This window comes from Macrobrachium nipponense, chromosome 41 (genome assembly GCF_015104395.2).
Source record: "Macrobrachium nipponense isolate FS-2020 chromosome 41, ASM1510439v2, whole genome shotgun sequence".
Classification (NCBI taxonomy): domain Eukaryota; kingdom Metazoa; phylum Arthropoda; class Malacostraca; order Decapoda; family Palaemonidae; genus Macrobrachium; species Macrobrachium nipponense.
In genome coordinates, this window is record NC_061102.1 from 40,529,904 (window position 1) to 40,555,523 (window position 25,620).

General features: G+C 38.2%; 1 protein-coding gene across 5 annotated transcripts in view; it reads left to right on the forward strand.

The window, feature by feature from the left end:
• The window catches only part of LOC135212719 (unconventional myosin-IXAa-like), a 371,838-nt gene that overhangs the window by 92,590 nt on the left and 253,628 nt on the right, over positions 1 to 25,620 (forward strand). For all 5 annotated transcript variants that reach the window (XM_064246413.1, XM_064246417.1, XM_064246414.1 and 2 more), the window contains exon 7: positions 21,729 to 21,919. In XM_064246413.1, the coding sequence (XP_064102483.1) occupies positions 21,729 to 21,919 (191 nt within the window). The remainder of the gene's footprint in view (positions 1 to 21,728; positions 21,920 to 25,620) is intronic.

Consider the following 25,620-nt stretch of genomic DNA (forward strand, 5'->3'; position numbering starts at 1 on the left):
TATTTGCTCTTATAATTTTATTTTTAATTTTATATTTTAAGGACAACACATTATTTGTATTTAAAAGGAATAATTTTTTTTTTATAATTTTATATTTTTAAGGACAACACATTATTTATATTTAAAAGGGAAAACTTGTGTACTACTTAGTTGCTGTTTCAATTTCTCTCACATTGGTATATGTAAGATTGAATGAAGCAGCTGTTTCCCCTTCTCTCACTTTGGTATATGTAAGATTGAATGAAGCATAACATTACAGTAAATTTTTTCATAAACATAAATCTTATCCTTAAGCTCAGAAGGCAAGCAGCCAGTGAACAAAGTAATGTGATTAAAGTTGCAACTCATCAGTTTAATTTTTATATTACTATTGTAGAAGGTAATTTTTATATCACTAATGTAGAAGATGAAGTTGGAGTGAACAAGTAGGTTTGAAGTACATTACAATCATTATTTCCTTAAGCTTAGCAAGTTAATTAGGATTCAGTCTTATGGGTTTAGTCACATCCAGCGCAGCTTGTTGATCTAAAAGATTAAACAGATATTTGATAATGAAGCCATGGAACTCTATAAGAATTCTTTTATTACAAGTCTATTAATTGAAGTAATGACAGAAAGATCGTAATAAGTAAATGCTCTCAGGTGATCCATTTTACCTGTAAAAACAAACAAACAAAAAAGTTTCAGAATTTATATGATTACTATTACTGAATTATTTGTATCTTAAATAATATGAATTAATTATTCCAGTAGGCTTCTTGTTAAGTTGAAAATTATTAATTTTACTTGAAGAAAATTTTACATTGTAATCACCTCTGATAGGTGCTAAACTAAACTCTGAACATCCATAAATTTTCATCAAAAGAAACATAAATTATTTACCAACTTTACTTGTACCTTTTTATAATTTATTTGATGTAATTGGTAGTTGTGAGAACAAAGCAGTGAACTAACCTGTGTGGGTGTGGGAGTCTAATCTTTGTCATCCCACTACACATTTGTAGCCAACTGGATTAAATAGTGCCATAACATATATAGCTCTCTAAATATAAAAAAGAAAAATGTTCACTTTTAATGCAGTGATGATCCTAAGTTTCATATAAAGAGAGAGGCTGTAATTACACCCATTTTCACATTAGGCAGCTTAATCCTCAAGTTTTTTCTTGGCCTTTTTACAAACCTTTGGAAGATGCATAAATTCACGAAGGTGAAAAAGTGCTGATGCTCTGAAATTCCTGAATGCAGGACAGAGCTCTTGCAGTTGAGATACGACTGCAGTGATGAGCAGGTTATGATGTAGCTTATGCAGAACTGCCCGGTTGTGTTGTGGTGTGTTGAGTGGGAGTTCTGAAATGTTTGGTCTGTAAGAGGATGGTGTTCAGATTTTATGTTTTCTTGATGGTGGGGTCTATACAAATTGAATTCTGTCAAACAGTTTTATATACCTCGAATCCTCATGAAGTTAGAATTTGGAAATGACAGTCTGCTCTTTTCCTCGCTTGTTTTAGGGATTTCACTTGTTAATACAATGATGCATTGACAGTTTCTTTGATAATTTTTAGTCAGGTTTTTCGTTTATGAAATTGTTAATTTCATTGTAGCAAATTCATATTTTTCAAATACGTATAACTAGTCTCAATGCTAATGTTGGCATTTTGTTTTTGTGATAAGCACATATGGTTTTTGCAGTTGTTTGTTAGCCAGAACATACCATATTTATATTAGTTTCTTGAACATACTGCATTTATATTGTTTTTGACATGATCACTGGGTTTTTAGTTAATTTTTTTCCATACAAAACTGAACAAAATAAATTCAGGTTTTGAGATACAGAGCAAGAGTTGTAGTTTACCAAATCAAACCTAAGTAATATACTAGAGTTGCCCTCAACTTATCAGGTGGGTCAAGGGTCTGGCCTTCTGGTAAGTAACCAAGTTTTTTTAATTGCCAACAATATTGTTGTAGAGCCTAAACTTAAACATTCAAGATATCCAACCTATTAGTAATGCTGAATATCCTGCCCTAGCTGAACTGTACCTTACACTTGACACTTTATTTTAGAGATTGAAGTACATACCTTACATTTTTTTTTTCTCTGGGTTGGATGGCATAGACTTTTGCCAAACAATGTTTTTTTCTCTCTCTGAAATGGAAGATGATGATAATTTTTTTCTTTCCATGAATTCTCAAGATATGACTGCATTTCATTACTTTGAAAAATCTTAGTGCTGTACATTAAAGTATATTTAATGTGCACCAAGGCCCTTTGGCTCTGTGTTATTTAAGTGTTATGGTAGTCACTGTACAGTCGTTTGTATCTGGAACTTGGAAGTTACTGTGCAGTTTTTTGTAATGGCAAAGAAAAGACTGAAAACCTTTTAGATACGAAATGATAGTCTACACACTGTGATTTCTTTTGCTTTCCAGATTATCACTCATCCATTAATACAATATGGGAGTAAAACTGGTGTGTAAACGTTGAAATGTTGTTCCTTTTTCCTTGATTATTTCATCATATTGTTGTTTGCATTTGTTCATGATGTAAACAGTAATTATTTCTTGCATTTATGTATTTCATAAGAGTTAAATTTTGATGTGTTCCCTGTATACTAGTTTGAACCCCACTACTAATGTATTGTTTTCCCTTTGGAGCATGAATTTCATTAAGAATGAATAATTTCAATCCCTTGTCATTATGAAGTTGTATCATATGCAATGGAATATATGTATTCTAATTATATTGTAATATAAAAACGAGGAAAGTAAATACAATTTTAAAGGCAACAAACATTAAATTAGAACTCTCTCTCTCTCTCTCTCTCTCTCTCTCTCTCTCTCTCTCTCTCTCTCATCTCTCCTCTCTCTCTTCTCTCTCTCTCTCATCTCTCTGGGCTTGTCCTCGTAATCTTTTTCTCTTCCTTTTGAAGTTTGTGGGTCAGTATGTGATCCCAACTAAAGTGAAAAAATGTTCTTTGTTCTGCAATCCACTGAACACAAGTTCTGATGTCTTTCCCCCCCCCCCCCCTCTCTCTCCCTCTCTCTCTCTCTCTCTCTCTCTCTCTCTCTCTCTCTCTCTCTCTCTCTCTCTCTCTCTCTCTCTCTCTCTCTCTCTCTTTTCTTCCTCAATCCTTCCTTCCTTCCTGAGGTTTTTTGGGTTAATATGCGATCCCAACTAAATTGAAAATTTGTTCTGGAATCCCCTCAAGTTCTGATGTTCATAGAATCAAAGTTGTTGCAGTAGAATTGGTAAGAGGTGTTTTGTGCTCTTCTCTGAAGGTATATATCTAATACACATTATTCCACCCTGACCATTTAACAGTTATATTCTTGTTTGCTAGGTGCACGACGCTCTTTCCTTTTACAAAATGATTGTTAATGCTGCTTTTGCTATATTTTTTATTGGTTTATTACTAAATGTATTTACATTCATTTTACAGTAACCCCCCCCCCCCCCCCTTATTTGCCAGTGATTAAATAAACATCCCATTTTGTTTTGCAGAAGTTTCAGTTGCTCAAATATTGTCAACTTTTACGATTGTATTTGCTACATATATTTCTCTCATTTATTTTGAGTGCTTGACATATTCATCACAAACATTTTCATACAATTGTACCTGGCCCAGTCTTCTTATACTTAGATAAAAACTCTTTTAAATAATATTAGCTTTCAAGCACTTATTTTATTATTACAGTTATATGGAATTATTGCTAAAATTAAGGTTAAAGAACACTGAGCAAAAATATCAGTTACTCAAATTTTCTTTGCAAGTAAGGTTATCAAACAGGAATAACAAACCAAATCATGCTGGGTTGCATTAAAAGTGTAGTTGTAGGATTCTGTCATATTGGTGTAAGGATCTGGTTTTATGTATTATGGGAAGTGTTCTGAGGATGATTTAACACTTAGACTGATAATGTTCTTTGCATAAATGGCTTATATTAACCAATCAATTATATTTATATATTCATCAAATAGTTCAGTGTGGCCAAGTCACATCTCTAAGTCGATGACGTTTGCTGTAGTAAACAGTTGTAAAACAGTAATGCACAGTATATTTCACTTTTTTATGCATAATATGTATGAGGTTTGTCAGAGTGAGAGAGACTGCTGCGTAAGCAGTTTATTGCATAATACCCACTGAATTTGTTTAAAACAGTCTCATGCAGAATACACGCCTTGGCTTTTATCTAAGAGTATTCCTGACATGCACTGAAAACAATTGTTGAAGCTAGAAAACAATGTGATTAATGGGTGGTTGGTAGATGATTGGTTGGGCATAGCTCACTAACGTGTCAGTAATCCACCACTTTTCTTCAGCTGCCATCCGGTATGAATGTCTACCAAAGTTCTCACCGACTTTCTTTGAAACCCTCTACTTTTCTCAGCACAGCATATGGTTCAAAACTTGCGAATGCTTGGGTTATAAATGACTTTTGCTGTGGAGGTTATTCAGAAGGAGAAAGGTTTGACTGAAAAAGAGAGGAGGGTTTACATTGTTGCTGTGGATCCCTCTTGCTTTTACTATTTTTACAGAGAAGTTCAGCTTTCCTGATTTGTCCAGTGAAGAGTGTGCTGACAGGTCTCATTTGCAGTGGAAGTTCTGTGGGAAGAAGCATAGCAAGAACAAGAAGCTTACATCAGTTCCCATGCCCCTAACTACTTGTTCTTCCGTGGTTTATTCCAAACCAGGCACCGGCAACTAGGTTACTCATCATGCTCTCTCACTCTTGACAGCCCAGTTGTGCATACAGATATATTTCATGTTGAATTCTTTTGTGCTTAAGGTCTGTTTCTTTCTACACCTTCATTAGTTGCTTCGGGTATGATGATGGAGTCTCAAATACCCTCGGTTTTCTTGGTGACCAGTCTTTTTCTGTATTCTTGGACTACGTAGCTTAGGCTAAAGGGTGCATTGATGCTATAGAGAGAAGCTGCTGGTAGCTTCTGCAGCTTGGACTTCAGTGTTTCTGGTCTCAATCCCCATAGCATTCACTGGGGTATGTAGGTATGTTACTAGCCTCTCTTTTAGGAAAAGAACTGCTCAGTCTGTAAGGGATCTGTTACAGTCTAAGGGTCCTTGACTGGCAAAATATATGCAGGTTGAGTTCAAGAGTCACTTATGGCCAGCTTATTGCCCTCATTTGTGGGTGCAGTCATCCTAAGGAAGTAGTTGTGATGCCCAAATCGAACCCAGTCTCACAGATCAAGCAAATCTTAGGGATTGCCTCAGAGGTGAGACAGTCATTTAAATTGATGTGATGATGGTTGCTAGATGAGTCTTGGAGCAGGTGAACAGTTGGATGTGTTGCATGGAAGGTTCCTTTCCCTTAGCCAATCTGATTAGCTGCTTTCTCAGCCTCTGAAACACCAGTTGAGGTTTGTTGTTCATACTTGAACAAACCTTCGGTCTTAACAGTAGGATAATTTCTAGCTCCTAGCTGGATCCGGTTAAAGAGCAGTGGAAGTTATTTTATAGTAAGAGGGAGCATCTTAGGGTTTCTACTCTCCCTTCATGGGAGGGTTTTTCTTCTCCTCTTCCCAATGCTTTGTCTCCTGCTGCTATCACTCCCCATAGTAGTGTTGTGCCTTTGTCCCCTTCCTTTTCTTCCATTGATTTGTCATTGGAAGTATCAGGAGGCCCTAAAGCTTTTTTATGTAATGTCAACCCTTCTTCTTCGGGAGTTAATGTGTTTCCCGAGAGGGAGGAGGCTTTTTTTGCAGAGTCAGAGGCGTCCAAAATAGCGGCGCTTTGGGGGACGCTTGGGCTATGGGGTCCACTGTCCTTAGAGGGTTTGCTGACGTACTTCATGGGTAGCCGAGGTCAGCCATTTTGTATTGCCCTGCCAGTGACAGTTGCAGCTTCTTCGAGTCAGAGGGAAGCCGTGGCATCAACTTGCTAGTGATGTCAAGTTCTGAACAGGCTGATGAGTTTGCAGGGTCTCAGGATGACTTTGGTAGCCCCTCTGTGGCCTCAGGCGGAATGGTTTCCAGATCTGCTGCTGTTGTTGTCGTAAGTTCCGAGGGAAATTCCCCCTTTGGTGGCATCTCCTGTGTCAGCCGCATACAGAAAAGTTCACTGTTTAAGGCTATCAAGTATCTCCTCTGAGTGAGAGGCTTTTCTCAGAGAACAGCAGGGCATATGTCCAGCAGTCTCTGAAGGTCAACCTCTGCAGTTTACCAGGGCAAATGGGCGATCTACTGTGATTGGTGTTGTAAACGGGGTTTTTCTCCACTCGCAACCTATTTTCAGCGCATAGCAGACTTTTTAACCTTCCTCAGAGATGAGAAGCTTTTGTCCATTTCTGCCATTAGAGGCTACAGGGCAGCCTTGAGTTTAGTGTCATAGAGGTATTGACATCTCGTCTTGGGAACTTTCCTAGAGACCTCAAGCCTCCGACATGGGATGTTTCCTTGGTTCTGAGAAGCTTCACTAAGGGTCCGTGTGAGCCTTTGCGTCGCTCATCTGACAGGAACTTGACGCTCAAGATGGTTTTCCTCCTGGCCTTGGCATCTTTGAAAAGAGTGGGAGAGTTCCACGGTCTGAGCTATGATGTGAAGCACACCAGGAGTTGAGGGTCGGTGTCCTTCGAATTTGTCCCTGAATTCATGGCCAAGACCCAAAATCGCTCTTTGCACAATGATAGGTTCACTTCCTTTTCCATTTCATCACTGAATGACTTTGTGGGTGGTGATGCTGAAGAGCTTTTGTGGTGTCCTGTCCAGGCCGTGCGTTGCTATCTTAAAAGGACACGGCACCTTAGGCCAGGCTACCGCACTTTTTGTTAGCCCAGGCTGGACAAAGAAAGAGTTGTTGATGAATACTTTCTCTTTTTGGATATGGGAGGCCATCAGACAGTCATACTTGACTCTTGATGATTCTGCCACCATGTCTGTGCAGGCTAGAGTGCAATGATGTAAGGGGTAATGGTCCCTCTTTGGCTTTCAAAAAGAACTTGTTTGTACAGTGGACCCCCCCGTATTCGCGTTCTCCAGATTCGCGGACTCACACATTCGCGGATTTTTCTGGGGAACGTTTCCCTGTATTATTCGCGGAAAATTCGCGCATTCGCGGTATTTTTCTATGAAAAATATCCACAAATTCCTGGTTTTTTTGGTGAATTTCATCATAAAATGCCCTTTTTGTGATAAAACTATTAAAAAACCAAGTATGAAAATTTTTAGTGGGTTTTTCTTGAGTTTTAACTAACATAAGGGTCCAAACATTCGCGGATTCTAACTATTCACGGGGGGGTCTGGTACGCATCCCCCGCGAATATGGGGGGACCACTGTACATAGAGTGAAGAGTTTTCTCTCTTAAGGATGTTGCCCACAGATCTATGTACGCATTTTCCCTGGGTCCTGTGGTGGCTGCCCAACAAGTTGTTTAACTCATAATTGCCCTTAACAGGGCACTTTTGTATCTTACCTAAGATGATTGTGTGGATGAGAGAATGAGTGAGTTGGCTGGTCTCCTTTTTTTTTTTTTTTTTTTTTTTTTTTTTTTTTTTTTTTTTTTTTTTTTTTTTTTTTTTTTTTTTTTTTTTTTTCTTCTTTCTTTCTTTCTTTCTCTTGTACCTTTCCTGCTCCCTTCAGGCGGGTTAAGGAATAAACACGTCATTCGCTGGACTGGTCTGATACGGGTGAGTAAGATAGTCATACTGATAGTGTGGTCGCTTGGTATACAAATATCCAACCCTGTATTTGGTAGCATATGCTCCGCTCCTTGGCAAGGGGGAGTTGGGAGTGGTAACAAGCCCTGGTGAGTTGGTTTGTTATTGGACAGTCAAAGTTTCTCTTTGGTTCCCTATATGTACAATGATTCTCCCATATATCATTGTATGTTGCTCAGTGTCTGGGTGGTTAGATATCACTTTATCTAGCTTCTCACGGGCTTCAGTCCCTCTCCGAAAGTTATTTCTTCTGGATCTGGACTGGTGGGTGGGCCCCTAGCCAGTTGAAGATGTCTTGTACCTCCCTCCAGGTATGAGTCTATCCTATTGTTAAGACTGAAGGTTTGTTCTTGTATGAACAAATGACAAATTTTCTAAGACAATTTGTATATTTCATAGCTACAAACCTGAGGTCTTAACATTGTACTGTCCACCCCTAGCCACCCCTCTGTCTGCTAAGACATCCTGAGTTGGGAAAGACTGACGCGGTGGCGTAGATACATGGTCCTTGACCACTCTTCACCCGATATATGCACACGTTGCCAGATCTCACAAGATTCCTTGCTTTCATGTGCGATTTAACCGGATCCAGCTAGGCACTAGAAATTATCCTATTGTTAAGACCTCAGGTTTGGAGCTATGAAAAATACAAATTGTCTTAGAAAATTTGTCATTTTGTGCCAGGGAATGTTTAGGTTATAGACTTTTAGGATTATGTCTGCTTTATAAGTGGTGGTAATGTATCATAGGAAAAAGGTAAATTTTGAAAGTCGCTGGATTTAACATGGATGTACAAACCCATCCCAACTATCCCCATATATTCTGTAGTGCAGAAGGAAAAAGTGCCGGCTACCGACAGGTGAGTAGGTGATACCCCATCGGTCACCTTGTTACCAAACTTTAAATAATTTTCAGCTTTCCCTTGGAGTATTCCTAAATAAAATTCTCTTATTTGTAACCTTGAGAAAAATACTTGCCCTAAAAAATTTTGATGTTTTTATTGTGCAAAGCAAGTTTTTCTTTTTAACCCATTTATTGTATTATCTTATTAGAGCTTTCACAAAGCTAGCATAAGTAATAGCCATGACTAACTAGGATTTGGTGACCAACTACTCTAAATGAAGTAAATTGGACCAAATCCTACTTGTTCTCGAGAACAGGCAGCCCCCGGTTAACAACGGGTTTCATTCCAGTTGTTTAAGATGACTTTGAAATTATATTAATAATATAACATCAAAGAATAATACAATAATAGGTTAGTAATTTAAGGTATACTTGAAGTAGGATGTTATTTAAGGTATACATTTGGTATCTGAACTTTCAAGATAGGCAGTTATAAACATTTTTAGTTGTGGTTCTAACTATTGCAGGTTTTAACTCTTCACAGGGGTGTCTGGTACTCACCCCCTGTGAATATGCTGAGAAGAGAACACTCTGTGTGTGTGTATATATATAGATATGTGTGTATATATATATATATATATATATATATATATATATATATATATATATATATATATATATATATATATATATATATAATATATATATATATATACACACACACATATATATATGATGTATGTCGTGGTATATATATTATTTTGACGAACTTTTGTGTGACCCGGAATTACGTGACCTGTCCAACAGTCCAATGGATAGCCAAGATGATTCGATTCTTCCTTTTGCTAGCAACATCATGAATTGCCCGGCTTGTGGGACAAGGATGAGTAAGGGAGCATGAACCCCATGACTTTTGTAGCTTTTGTCGTGGGCAGGTTTGTGACTTGATTTCTCATTGCGACTTCTGTAAGTCTTGGTCTGACGAAGACATGACGGGATATATTAGACATAAAAGAATCTTGCAGCTTAAAAGATTTATTAAGGAGAAAAAGAAATCAGTAGCTAGACTTGTATCTAATGATTTCCTTGAATTGTGCGCCCATGTGTCTGGTTGGTTCTTCGGTTTCGGTTTCATGTGATTCAGATTCCGTATTAACTGATGCTTTGGCACCTGTATAACCGGTAAGTAACGAAGTCGTTTCTGATTTTGATTCAAAAGTTTTTTGGCGATGGAAACTAGTTGGAAGAAGAAATTTGAAACATTACAGCATAGTTTAGATAAACATTTCAGCCAAGATTAACAAGTCAGAAAATTTTGAAGCAGCTTTTACTAGGATTTCTAACAATCTTTTAGATTAATTTTCAGCTCCTCGTCAGGTACCTGTCGACAGCATCATGGGTAACGGTGCGACTGATATCCCGGCTTGTGAAAACCCGTTGTTGCGAAGGCCTAGGGGGGATCCGGTCAGGGCAGGTGCCTGATGATTCCTTACCCAATGTGTCCCCGGTTAGTCCTGTAACAGTGCCAAAGGGTGCTTATTTAGTCGTCAGGATGTTACTTCGGGGGAAGTTTCAGTTAGGATCTGACGATGATGATGATGAAGTGGAATCGTGTGATATTGATATTTCGTCGAACTGATGCTGAGTTCAAGAAACTTTTTATTTAGTTTTGAGTTTTCTTCCTCAGGCGAGGCCTAATGAGCAGAAGCAGCCTCCACCTTGCTGTATTGCAGAAGGGATTTTTCTTGATGGTCCTTCCCAGTCGCGGGAATTTTTACGTTTTCCCTTTGCTCAGAGGTTCGTAAGAGTGAGGGCGGACGTTGCCGCTAAACTTTCAAAGGTGATCGGGGAAGGGAAGAGGAAGCTCTCTTCTCTTCTAGTTTATCAGGTGGTGGATGATACTTCATTCTCTTGACCCCCCAAACCAAATCCTGATTTTGTCCGACTTTCGGGTCAACCTTTGCTTTCCAAGGCTTCGGTCTTGGTCTTGGTCTCGGTCTCGATCGAAGACTTTATTGCCATGGAGTCTGTTATGAGCTCCTTGCAAGAGGCTCAATCCTTCAATATGTGGGTCCTCGGAGGTCTTTTAATGTATGTGAAGGACTCCTTGTTTGTTCCTCCCGATGCTGCTCTTTTTGAAAAATTTTGTTTGTCTATTTCAATCGCTTCTGTACGTCAGAATGAGCTTGCTTCTACCATGCAGGCCTTTCTCATTTCTCTAAGGCGTAACCTGTATTTGTTGCAGTTACCCTCTTCTGTTTCGGAGATTCAGAGAAACCGTTTATTGTCCTCTTCTTTCGGCGATTCCCTTTTTGATTTGTCTGTGCTTTTTGAGGTTTTGAAGGAATCTCAAGGTGATGCCTCTTTTCAAGCTCACTGGGCCCTATAAAGAGCCTTTTCCTCAGGTTTTCCTCCCGTTTCTTCAAGAAGTAAGCATAAGTTTAGTGCCAGATTTGCACCTTTTACTCCAGCCCTACAACCTCCTCCTCCTCCTGGCTCGTTTTTCCCGAGTACATCTACATCTCAGGTTTCTGGTGCCTCGGCTTCCTCCTCTGGTGCTCACCCTTTGAAATGCGGGAGAGGTTTTTGGCATGGATCTAAGGGAAGAGGAAGAGCTCAACCTCCAGGAGGTCCTTCTTCTTCTTCCTTGTCTGTGTGTAAGAATTTTCAGAAGTAGGAGTCATTACCTCGCCCAGAGACCGCAGAAGGAGCTTGTCTCTCACCGTTGGTCAGCTTTGCAGGGGAGAGTGGTGGATGCTTGGGTAGTGGAGGTCCTGAAGGTAGGTTACGAGATCCCTTTTGTTTCAAGACCTCCACTTTCCAATCATCCTCTCGAGTTCAGCAGTTATTCCCCTCACTCAATCAGGGCTCAAGCCTTGGAAAAGGAGCTTTTGGCCCTCTTGGAGAAGGATGCCAGAGAGCAAGCTCCTCCTTCTCCCAGGTTTTACTCACGGGTGTTTGTAGTTCTAAAGTCCTCGGGTGCCTGGCGCCCCATCATAGATCTTTTGGTCTTGAACAAGTTCATTTTGAAGTCCAAGTTCCGGATGGAGACGGTTCAGACTGTTCTTTCATCCGTCGGGAAGGGGGATTGGATGGTTCCATCGATCTGCAGGATGCTTATCTGCAAATCCCATCCACCCGAAGAGCAGACCTTACCTTCAGTTTTTCACGGACTCGGGAGTTTTCCAGTTCAAGACCCTTTTTTCCGGCTATTCTGCATCGGTTAAATGTAAGGATGCTTCGGTATCTGGACGATTGACTAGTTCAGGCTGACTCTCTAGCGAAATGTCTCTGGTTGAGGGAGATAGTTCTGTCTCTTTGTGTCGAGTTGGGCATTCGTGTCAACTTCAACGCGTCCAATCTAATCCCTTGTCAGATCATGACTTATCTGGGGATTGTTTTGAATTCCCAGATTTTGAGGACTTCCCCCTCTCAGAAATGGATAGACAGGCTTCTAAGTCTGTCCTCCGTATTGCAGCCAGTTTATCTTTGAAGGACCCTCCTGGGCCATTTGTTATCCCTCATCCAACTGGTTCCCAGAGGTCGTCTCAGATTGAGGTCCCTTCAGTCGACACTTCGCCAGTCATGGGATTTCGTGTCCGAGGACAATGTCAGAATGATCTCTGTTGGTGGATGCAAGTTCACCGCCTCAAGTCAGGGACGTCTCTTCTTTCAGTTCCACCGGACCTAATGTTTTGGTCAGATGCCTCGGATCAAGGTAGGGGCACGCACCTAGGCTCCGAAGCCGCTTCAGGCCTTTGGTCAGAGGAAGAGAGGATCATGTCAATAAATTTGAGGGAACTAAGGGCAGTGTACCTGGGCCTTCTTTCATTTCAGGAACAACTGTCGGAGTCAGTTGTAATAATCTTCGTCAACAACACCACAACAGTCTCCGTACTTAAAAGACCAAGGTGGCATACAGTCGGATCTTCTCACTCAAGAAGCCTGATCAATCCTGTGTTGGGCAGAAGACAGGAGGATTACATTGGTCCCTCAGTTTATCCTGGGCGATCACGTCTTAACAGACGCCTTGTCGAGACCGAGCGAAGTTCAAGGGTCGGAATGGACACTTTGCCAGGAAGTCTTCGATAGCCTCAGAAAGAAGTGGCCTGTCATAGTTGATCTGTTTGCCACCCCACCGAATTTTCGGTGCCAGATCTTCGCCCCTTACCAGACTCCTCAGAGTGGCGGGACAGATGCTCATTTGCAGGACTGGGAGGGCCTTCAAGCATATGCATTTCCTCTGTTCGCTCTGGTGAGGGCAGTCATCGACAAAGTGAGGGCAACCAAGCATCTGGATCTCACAGAAGGAGTGGTTTCCTGACCTACTGGAAGTACAGGTGGAGCCCCCTATTCGTCTGACAGAAAAACCAGATCTTCTCAAGCAACCTCATTTTCATTGGTTCCATCAGAGGTTCCACATGCTTCATCTTCATGCCTGGAGACTATCAGGAGATTCTCCAAGCACGAAGAGTTCTCCTCCAGAGTGGCTTGTCAGTTGGCTTTTGCCCGACGGCAATCAACTAGAGTAAATTATCAGGTTAAATGGTTGGTTTTCAGACGTTGGTGTAGGTCTCAAGGGCATTCAATTTATAGACCTTCCTTACCAAAAATATTGGAGGTTTTATTTCATTTACATCATGACAGGGCCTGTCACCTTCGTGCATTAAGGGTTATAGGTTGATGCTTTCTTGTGTTTTTAAGGTGAGGCTCCCTGAAATCTCTTCTTATGTCATTAGAGATTTAATTCTATCTTTCCCTATCTCAACCCAGTCCGCAGTGTTCTTCTCCGACATGGGACGTTAATAAAGTCCTTCAAGCCTTAAGGTTCCTCCCATTTGAGCCTCTGAATACGGCCAATTTTAGGGACCTCTCTTCTAAGACACTTTTCCTTGTCTCGCTGGCTACAGCCAAGAGGGTGGGTGAACTGCAAGCACACACTTTTCTGGTTGCTAGATTGGACAAGACAAGATTTTGTCATACCTTCCTGAATTTGTCGCAAAGACCGAATTGTCTGATAATCCCATTCCCAGGTCTTTCGTTCTGAAGTCGCTGGTAGACTTTGTCGGTAATTTGAATGAGGACTTAGTTCTTTTGTCGGTAATTTGAATGAGGAATTAGTTCTTTGCCCTGTTAGGGCACTCTCATGCTATTCACATCACACAAAGGACATTCAGGGTCGTCCCCGTCATTTGTTTGTTTCACCTGAAATGTCAAGAGACTTATGTCAAAGACTGGTGTATCCTTTTTCCTCAGAGATCTTATTGTTAAAACTGGCGGTTTGGCTGGCTGTGAAGGCCAGGCGCCGAGAGTACACAGTATTAGAACAGTTGCTACATCAGTATCTTTTATGAAGAACGTCTGTGTCACTAAGGTGCTTGAGGCAGCGACTTGGCGTTCTAATTCTGTTTTTGCCTCTTTTTACTTAAGGGATACATCTCTAGTTCTAGGCGACCTTCGTTCTTAGGGCCCGCTGGTGATGGCAGGACAGGTCATCAGACAGAATTAGGTAGTCTCCTGTTTTACATTTAGTTCTTACCTGTATCTTATTTTTGTTGTATGTGTATTTTTTTGTTTTTGCATTATAACTTTTGGGGTAGTTTTTGGTTTAGTTATAATGGGAATTAGGCAGTTTGGTATTTATAGGTGTTGTTGATGACATAAGGACTGACTGCTTGACAACTCACACTACTTCCATTATCAGTCTGACACTGGACCAGCTACTGGGTTGTTGCACTGGCAACTACACTTCTCCCAAAGTTGATGCTGACTTGAAACTAGCCACTGGTTCGCCTGCCCTGATGACTCGCACTTCCTCCATTGTCTTTCTGGACAGGGAATTAGTCGATGGATCGTCTGCTGTCATCTGGTGACTCGTTCACCATCTACTTTGTGTCTCCCCTGTTTTCTCGGAGTCAGACACTAACGCGAGATCAGGCGACATTTAGTAGCTCTAAAATTTTGTTGACGAAATCGGTTGCATTGATACACCCCCCGTTGATCGTTTAACATGAGACCAGTTTGGACTGTCAGGCACTCATCCTCCAGGACCGAGTCGCCTTTTGCTCCGCGCTCTTTGGCACCAGAATGTTCAAGTCAGGAGTTGCTCATGAGCTGATATCGCTGCTGACAATTTTGGTTTGTGTTGATACGCCCCCAATGTTCGTTTAGCTTTGAATTGCCCAGGCCGTCCAGGCACTCATCCTTCGGGAAAGAGTTGCCAATACCAGCTCCTCTCTCTTGGCACCAGACATTAGTGAGAGAGCAGGTGTCATTGGTGGTGCTAGTGCTTGATGAATTCATCAGGGTGCAGTCTTGCTGTCCTCGATGTCGTCTGACTTGTCACCTGGTTGGTCACCTGACTTTTGTCCTTTACTACCGCATTCGTTGGCATTATGGTAGTAGACTTTGAGTTCTTAGTATCTTAGACTTTGGGTTGAGTTTTTAACTCGGCATATATATTTCTTTGTTGTTTTATGTCCTGTTATTCATTTTTCTTTTTCATCGTTTTCCATTAACCCTTAAACGCCGACTGGACGTATTGTACGTTGACCAAAATTGTGTGTCGGGTGCCAAGCGGGCGTACGGTATGTCGACTACAAACATTTTTTTTAAATATTCGCGGAAAAATAGTTATGGGCCTAGTTTGCAAAAGATTTTAAATTACGCGACTTGAGGGATGCTGGGAGTTCATGGATCATGCTGTTGTTTTGTTTACAAGCATTACCCTGCTGCGCATGCGCAAATTTCTTTCTTCTCGCACTACAAAGCATCAGCAATGCATCTCAGAAATTCTTTTGTCACTTTGTCGTAATTTTGGCACCGTTTTATATTCGCCGTTACATGAAAAAAAAACTTTTTTATGTCCGCGTGTTACAAATTCATGTATCATTTTGTAATAATATTGTCTCTGTGTTGCTTTGATTGTTTTACAATTTGTTATATACCAAAATCATCGCAATTTAGTGTACAATACAACAAAAAAAGTAACTCATTAGCTTTAATTGCTCTGCTTGCAGCACGATTTGTATACAATTATACTATATGAAATTTTTTTTTGCGCTGTCATATATTTCAATATTTATATATCATACTGAATTTTTTTTCATTTCTGATGGTTCCATACTAAACTTCAGGCAGTGACAAAAATGGAGCCAAAAATGAACTCTTAATCTTAAAAACTAAGCGTGCTGTGATTTAAAAAAAAAAAAAAAAAAAAACTATTCCGCTTCGGCGCTAACTCCCAAATGCCGCCGGCACACGGCAGACACTCAGATAGTTATGTAAATAGAGGTTTGATGTTTAAAGGTTAATTGGATTAGGTTGGTTCCTCCTATTCTGCCCAAAAGGGAAATTTTTATTCAGATTTCCTCCTTTTCAATGTGGTTAATTGGGTTAGATGAATTATATTAAGGTAATATTTATTAATATAAAATTTTTATAATAAAATTAATATTAATAATACTTACCTGTATAATTTATCTAGTCTCACCCATCCTACCCCTCGATCTGCCAATCACAACTGGTTTTCAAGGGAAGGTTTTGTAACTGTCAACGGCAGTGTTGCCAACTGGCGGACAGAATAGGAGGTAACAAGGTTACCAATGTGGTAAATTTTGGTGCAGTTTTTGGTGATATAGGGGTAGATAAATTATACAGGTAAGTATTATTGATATTAGTTTTATTATTAAAATTCCATATTCTCACGTGACTATTGTTTTATAAGATACAAACAGCGATCATGTGGCATTTGCATTGTTTATGTTTTCGTGAACATGGACATCGATACCATTCGGGAATTTTTGTTTAGGTGTCATTTTCCGTGTAAAGATAACCAAGGGGGAAAGTTTCATCCCCTCTGCCTTACACATTAAAATAACAATTAAATTTGTTCTTTCATGCCCAGTAGTTTTAATTAGAATATCTGTCTCCAAATTTGTTTACAGTTGAGTTTGATGGCACAAGGAAGTTTTGGGGATTTTCATCCATGTTGCCTATGTACAATAATTTAGTTATAGGAGCTTGAACATTGTTCTCTCAGCTTCAGCTGCATTTTGCAGCTAAAATTAAAGTATATTTCCTTGCCAATCTTTTCTCCATAGCAAATAAGATATACAGTACAAGCAGCCCCAGTTAACAGCGGGGGTTCCGTTCCTGGCTGATGCTGCTAACCGAAAATCCCTCCTAACTGAAAATCGTCAATAACAGCACTAAAAACCTGCTTAACGGCACCACTTACCGAATATTGGTGCCATTAACCAGAGATTGGTGCTGCTGTTAACTAGAGATTGGTGCTGCTAACCAGATATCAGCACCCAAAATCCAGTTACCAGCGTCGCTAGACAAGCCCCATAAAACCGGATTGCTGTTAACTGATGCAGCTGTTCATTGAGGGCTGCCTTAATGTAATGTAAAAATGTATCAGTTCTATTCTACCTATGTTGCCGTGTGTAAGATAACCTTTAGATAAGACGAGGTCAAAAATCATGGCAAATTTTTATGAATTTATCTTATATCTGTAGTATAGGATGATTTCTAAATTACAAAACCGAAATATTTTTTTGGAGAAGTGATTATTTGCAAAAATTAAACAATACAACTATAAAACAATGAAGACTTGAATAAAGGTTGTTTTGTTGTATCCAATTACAGTACGTATTACTATTATCATATTGTTACTGTATTACAGATCATATTGGTACTGTATTACAGAATATAAACTTCACATCATTTGCATTTGATATTGTTCACATTCTCAAAATCTCGGCTGATATGATATTATCGATATCTTCATTGCCATTATTTGTTAGAGGAGATATAATTCGGAAATATCTTTTATCATAAATTAATGAAATTTGGTTGAAAACGTGCACATATTACTTCATTGTATGAGCATTAGGTGCGATTTCTCCAGTTCCAAACTTCACTTCCATCTGGCCATTATTCTGTTTTATTCAGCCTCGGCCATAACCTGCAGCTTTATTTACTAGTATTCTCTTTTGAGGTCTCCATTGCATGAGCAATAAACATTGGAAACCCATTTAGAATTGGCAGGGTTTAAGAACTTGACAATTTTAATGGAGCTCAATAAACGCTTGATGGTTACGGTAAGTGGCGTCAGCAATCAGCTGTTTCTCATTCTATTATGTCAATACATTTTTACAATAATCGCTTCATCCAGAATTTTAAAAACCGGAATTTTTAGTGGAGGATGGGGGGAGTATCATTAGTATTAGTACAGTCTATAAAATGGAGAGAGGCAGAGGGACTGACTATTGCCTCGGTTAGGTTGTTACATTGATAGATATCCAATTGCAAAAGTTGAATAATAGTTGTACTTTAACAAGTTTTTTTACTGTAATCATATTGCATGCATTATTGTATTACAATATATGAACAGAGCAATGATGCGCCATTTGCAATATGGTTTTGTTTACAGCCTTAAAATAATCAGCTGATTGCATTTTACTGATATCATCAGTCTTTAATTGCCGAATGGATCTTAATTAAGATGAAATTTCCTTCTGCAAATTGTCAAAGCTGGGTTTAACAAAGCCGATTCTATATCATGTTTTTCATGCATACGTTACCTAAAAGGGAAACCATTGGTTTGTTTACATTTCATCGCCATTCTCAAACAACCGCTAATAACATTACAATGGTGAATGATAATTATCGTTCATATGACAATTGTTTTAAACAGTTACAAACAGCTTTGCGTGCTGCCTCATTTGATATTTACTGTGTTTTGTTATAAAAAAGGGAGGGGGGGGAACGTGAAAATAGAAAAGTGTCATAAAATCATTAAAAAAAACCCATGACTGTTACTGAAGATGATTAGTATGATATTGACGATGAAGCCGAAGTTGACTCGCCATAACCAGACTGGAATCCCTATGATGGTAGTACCTTGTGATCAATCTAGTGGTATGTATGAGAAACTTTTAATGAAAAATGAACACTATATTATCTTAAATGTTATTACTACTATAATTACACAACCATTGAAATTTCTAAAAGGTTACCGAAAGCTGAAGGTCGCAAGAGTGCAGCCATAATTCGATGTTTACATTTTCTCAGCTGTGATCGCATGGATAAAAGTTGATTTAGTTGATTTAGAATTATTCATTAAATAGGTTATTTGTTATGAAGATATGCCAATAATATTAAGGTAAAAATGATTTTATTACCTTTAATTTCAGTTTATTTCATAAAGTGAATCTTCATGTATGTTGGTGGTTAGGCTATATCCCCGATGCCGAGGCTTTTATTTTTAGAATTGTGGTATAGGACAACCCCCAATTTTTAGGGGTGAATTTTAGGATTTAAAGGTCATCTTATGCGCGGAAATATACAGCAACTTTATTTGTAATATAGATACGGTAATTATTTACTATATGATGATTGAAATGCAAGCAAAACTGGTTGAAATGCAAGCAAAACAGCTGTTGCTATCCAATTTGGTAGTTCATGGTAAAACAGCTGTTGTTATCTGATTCGGTAGTTCATGGTAAAACGGCTGTTTTTCGTTCTGTTGTTTATGGCTTTCCACATTTACTCAGCAAATATAGGTTTACTAACGATACTTTTATCATTCTCTTTTACTTTTACTTATTCAACTAGAAGATGGGATAAAGAGATGGAGGCAAAGAGGTTATTCTAATGTACGATAATTATCGTTCATATAACTAAATTGTTATAAACAGTTGTATGTACAGCAAAATTGTGTTTTTTCATAAAAATGATAATGAATTTTTCATGAAAAATGAACATTACGTTATTCTAAATGTTATTACTACCATAATTACACAGTCATTGGAATTTCTGAAAGGTTACCGAAAGATTAAGTTTTTCTGTGTGTGCAACTATAACTTTACATTTTCTGAGGGGCTCACATATATAAAAGCTTATTTTATTGCCATGGAATTATTTCTTGAATATGCCAGTAATATACAGGGAGTCTCTGGTTAATGGGGGGGGCGGGGTTTCCATTTTTGACAGGGTGCTGATAAGCTAAAACTGCCATTAACCAAAACTTGATGATTTATGGCACTAGTTTCAGTTAATGGTGCCATTGTTAGGTATGTTATGATGCCATAACTATTATCAGCACCTTATGGCGGTTATAATGAAACTTGGCCTGTTATGGTGCCATAAATTGCTGATTTTATGGTGCTAGACAGATGCCATTAACCAAGTCCACCGATAACCAGGGACTGCCTGTATAAGGTAATATATAATAGTTTTACTATCTTTATATCATAATGTGACTTTTTATGTATAATTCAAGGTTTAATTTTTAGAATGGTAGTATAAGACAACCCCAATTTTTAAGGGTGAATTTTAGTATTTAAAGGTCGTCTTTTATGCAGAAATATACAGCATATGAAATAAAGCTAGCTGAAGACGTGAAGTGTATTCTTCAAAAATGAAACCATAATTATTAGCCAAAAAGTAAAAAAAAAAATAAATAAATAAACTGGGGTTACATATTTTCACCGCCCTTTAAAATTATTTGAAATTATTTTATTTAACAAAAATGGTCTTATTCAAGTGTGTAGACGATTACTGGAGTATGATTATATAATCATAACACAAAAAATTGTGTTATGATTGTATAATCATACATTTTGCTCAACACGATGGAAAAATAACCTTAAAAAATTGTACTCTTCCCCTGACAAAAGTAAACAAACGTAGCCTAAGCTGGAACTGAAAACAAAGCAGCAATTTTACACTCAAAGAAAGAAAATATTAACACAAGAAATCCATTCAGTCTGTTCTTAATCTATTTATTAACGTATACATGGGATAAATATGCATTCAAACTGCTTTATCAGCATCATAACATTAAAGAAAATGTGAACTCTCTTCACGTGTCTGCTGATTACGTGAACAAAAGGCTACTTCCTTTTCGTCAAGAAGAAATTAAGCATGATTGGCTGGATGGTTGCCATAGAAACTTAATGGCCAATGATCAGGAAAAATGCCGGAAGAATTTGGATTACCATGATTATGGCTGTGATTTTTTTTACTATAGGTTTTATACAGTTAAGACCATAATTCCTTTATTCATGTCATTGCACCATGAGCAAATAAATGCGTGATAACATAATTTGTTTTGACTTGGAATAAGTATAGCAAGAATCCAAAGTTGATCAAGGTGGCTTGATATGTTTTGCAAACTCAAATTTATTTCTAAGGAGTTACAGCTGAAACTTAGTAGTCTCTAGTTCTCGTACCCAAAAAGCTACTTTGCAAAGCAGGGGCTTTCACATTCATGAAGCTGTTAAAAAAAAAGTTGAAATTTTTCTGGCAAATGTAATTGTTGTATAAAGGTGGTTGCCCTCCATCATCAGGTGGATTGTAGAAAACTCATTGCTTTGTAGGTGCAGGTGGAATATGAAAGTCTGATACAACTACCTTACCTCTTGAGGTGAAATATACCTAACAATGTTATTTTGAGCTTGATTTTTGTTGGACTCACTGAGGCTTTGCAGAAAAGTTTGTAAAGCCAAGATTCGTGTCTAGAAAATATTGGAAAAAATATTTAGCATCTTACAGGTATATAATTATTTTATAATGTTTCTGCATTAGGGAAAGTTATAATGGTTCCATTATGAACAGTCTATCAGAAACCTTATTCACTTATCTCAAGAAAAAAGTGGTAGCCTTGGTTTATATTCAGAATCTCAATTTTCCAACCGAGGTACAAATTAAATGATTAATGTGGGACAGCTTTGGCAGTAACTGCCTAAAGGTCTGTTGTATGTTTGTCTCATAATGGTAATTGATATTGTGCATCATTCTGCAAAAGCATCCACAGAGGTTGTTGAAAATTAGTCATTCCACTCTTAATTGGATATGTTCAGTACAAAATTTATTATTTTAACTATGGTAGTTTCTTGGCAGTAAATTATAAATGTGGAATCCTTATTTACAAATATTATACTGTGTGGATGTTTATTCAAATTTATGTATTCTTTTGTTATGAGATATTCAGTTTTAGCATGTGCATGATAGGAGATTGGTCATCAAACCCTCTTGTATGGAATTTAAGAATGCCATGCACCCACAAATTTTCCAGTTTTCCAGTTGTCTTGTTGGTGTTATAATCTTGATGGTATATTTGTCCTTTTCAGGAAAATTGGTCATATGAATTTTTTTATTGTCCTATGGGTTGAAATGCTGATGTTTTTTTTCTCTTATGCAGGTAATATAGAATTTCAGCCAAAGAAATCCACTTACCATCATGATGAATCTGTGTTGGTTCGTAATCCTGAACAAGTGAACTTGATATCGTCATTACTTGGGGTGTCTGAGGACACACTCATGAATGCACTCACTTCCAAGAAAGCACGAGTATCAGGAGAAACTCTAGTCATGCACTATCGACTTCCTGAGGTAAATATTTGAAAATACTTGAGTTGGTATGCATCAGAAATAGGTTTGTTTCATTTTCTATGGTAGCTATTAAAAGTAACTGTAGTTAGTGTAATGACATTCTCATTGACAAAAAAGTATATACAGTAGTACCTCGAGAAACTAAATTAATCCGTTCTGAGGCGCCCTTCGTATCATGAGGTTTTCATATCTTGGACCACATTTTACATGTAAAATGGCTAATCCGTTCCAAGCTCTCCAAAAACACCCCAGTAAATTTCATAATAAAGCTAAATTGACCTATAAACAATGAAATGCTACAACAATTTGGACCATTCAATACTTAAATTAATAAAAAAATGCAAAATATAACCTGTAAATGAAGTGTATATTAGTGTACATGGTAACAAGAAATATACTGTACGTAAAATGTGGAAGCTTACCTTTCGAGTGAGGCTACGTACATACGTAACTATCCAAGGAAGATTGCTTCTGCCTACTTTTCACAATGTTCCTGGGCGAGCCTTTTCGGGGGGTGTCTTCTACAAATGATTACACTTTATGAAAAGCAGCTTTAATTTCTGCCGTTTTTTTTTCTTTTGTTCATATGTATGTATGTACACTTAAAAGAATATATACGTACGTACTACATACGTAACTATCCAAGGAAGATTGCTTCTGCCTACTTTTCACAATGTTCCTGTGTGAGCCTTTTCGGGGGGTGTCTTTTACAAATGATTGCACTTTATGAAAAGCGGCTTTAATTTCTGCCGTTTTTTTTTCTCTTTTTTATTTTTAACTTTTTTTTTTTTACTTTTTTTTTTTTACTTTACGTAAGTTTTTTTTTTTTTTTTTTTTTTTTTTTTAAACAGAATTTCAACTTTCTGGTTTTTTATCACTTGGTTCTTTTTTTGCACCTCATGACTGTTGGCCCTGGTGTCCATCAAAACCCTGTTCAACCAAATGCTCTCTCTGCAACTGATTTGGGTACTGAATGTTCGGCTGCTGACCTTCAACATAAACTGAAGTGCCTTGATTATACGTATACATACTGGTATGCATGTTGTAAATGATTGGTCTACACTCTCTGTTCAGCAGGGAGTGGAGATTCTACCAACCTTGCAAAGTTTCCAGTTATCCCATGAGAAAGACCTTGATCACTTATCACATGTGAGAGATCTTGGTCACTTTTTTAAAAAAAATATTACGTACACATTGACGATCCCGAAAACAAATACCGCCTGCGTACTATAACAATGCTGGTACCGAGTGGCCGAGCCACGCCACCACGTGTACATAGTAGATGCATGATGGGAGGGACGCTGGCCAATAGGAGAGAAGGATTTCATGGCCGCGACTAGCATCAGGAACCAATGGGAGAGCAGGAGGATGGTGGCGAGTCTACTAGTACTAAGATGGCGGGCGGCGCGGGGCGTGATTTTCAAAATTGTTATCCGGGCGAATCTCGAACTTTCAGAAACCTTTCGTATCTTGAAAACTTTTTGTATGTAGAGCTGTTAAATTTTTCGTATTGGCTTTCGTATCTCGAGTTTTTCGTAAGTTGAGCCTTTCTTATGTCGAGGTACCACTGTACAGAATTTTGTACTAGGCTGGTGATACAGAATTTTGTACAAGGCTGGTGATTGTTGTGTAGGGTTGTCCTATGGAAAAAAAGTTGAGTTCATATAAGGATAGTTTCACCTTCATTCATTAATAATTTGCTTTGGCATTATAGTAAAATACTTTGTGTGATTTAGAAAACTACTATACTTAACCATCCAAAGAGTTTTCTAGCAACAACTGCCTGATCTTATATAGTGCTGTTAAGGTGGTAGCCAGAAATACCTTCTGTTCCCATGAGACTACAAACCTGAAGTATTAATTTGGGAGTATCCTTCATTAACAGTTGGTTGTTAACAAGGCAGTTAAGGTGTGAATAGGGGAAGCTGCAGCTACTCATATTTCAATTTTTTTTTTTTTTTTGTTACCAATAGTCAAGACATCTCTGTTTTTGTTCATTTGGCCTAGGATCTAGACTTTGAATTTGAAGTTTATCAAATGGGTTTGAAGTTTTTTTTCATGTACTTTTTCTATAAGTTAGGGATACAAGAATAAAAGTAGTAATATAGGTTCTATGTGTATTTGTGTTTGGTAATGCCTGTGAACAGTGTTCACTTTCATATGTTTTTTTTTTCTTCTTATGAAAGTGTTGTAGAAACTTCTGAAGCAGGACACCAAAGGATATCTTCTCATTGCTGTTGTCAGAGTTCCCCCCCACCCTTTCCCCTTTTACCATTGGTGCTAGGGAAATCTTGTTTTCCTGTTTGGAGAGCACTGTGTACCTGTACAAAGAGTATGCTCCACAGTTTTTTTAAGTATTGACAAATGGCATAGACTGTCACTGTACTTTCTATCTTGGACCAGGATGGGTAATGTAGGATTTATGTCCACTTCTTCCCTTGGTTGCCTGTGTCCTTGGAACACCAGAGCCATAAAGTCCTCTCCTCCTATTCCTGATATTACTGTGATCCCATATTTTGCATTGTACCCACTCGTTTACTGCAAAACAGCTCTGGTGCAGCGGGAGAGACAAAGGGGTACAACATAGGAAAATAATAACTGTCATATTTACCCTTGCCTGCTTCTCTTCATCCTATCAGTTCCTCTGATCTGTGGCCCATAAGGGAAACTGGGTAATGCTTGGAAATCTTCTGTCCATGATACATGGTACATGCACACAGGTTGTGCTCTGATAAACCTATTTTAAGTTGAAAATGCAGTTTCAACTGACCTTCAGTTTCAACCTACCGTAAATATATTGGTACACCTAGAATAGCTTACAGTTTGCAAAATCATTAACACAATGATTAATGTAATTTGATCATGCAGTCTTTGTATGGGTACCCAGCATTAACGTATCCTGCATCATCAGTATGCATACTCTTCTATATCTGGTCTTTCATCCATGTAAGTAATTTCTCCATCTCATTGATTGGCCAATTTGTTTTCTTCAAAATGACAATGAATTTTACTGATGCCTGACATCACTAATTTGCCTCTTATCCTCTGAAATAGTTGAGAATGTTTATTGTGAAAGTATCGGTTCCCCTGTGAGTTACATTATGGGCATGCTTACTTCATGCTTGGGCTTGGCAGTTATCTTAAGTTTTTCATCAATAGCAGTTGCCTTCCTTTTCTTCTCACCAGTAGCAGAAGATAGATGATTGCTATTTAGACATGGTAGATGTCACCATATGATTTAGATGAATTTAGTGGGAAAGATGTTCATTTCACTTCAATGGTTCATAAATGACTTAAGACAACTATAGTAGCTCAGCACAGGACAAAGGGCGATCAGTATGCCTTGAGACTTGATCAGGGAATGTATTGCCCCTCTCTATCCCATGATGTCATTTATTTATGTGCCCATAATTATACCCAGGGATTGCTGTTGGTTTCAGTTCTTATCTTTTATGATAATATGTTAGCGTTAAATGTAATTATGCAAAGAAAAGTGCAAGGAAATATTATAAAAAACATATACCTCACAAAAAGTGATGGCACCTCCTTATCTCGGCAAATCTCGTAAGTATTTTACAACAAATATACTCAGATTTTTTTATTGATTTTAGTTCTTATGTGTTATGATATTGTGTGAGCTGTAAGTATAATTTTTACTAAATAAAATAAAATATCTATAACTTTGTAAAATTTCAATATTT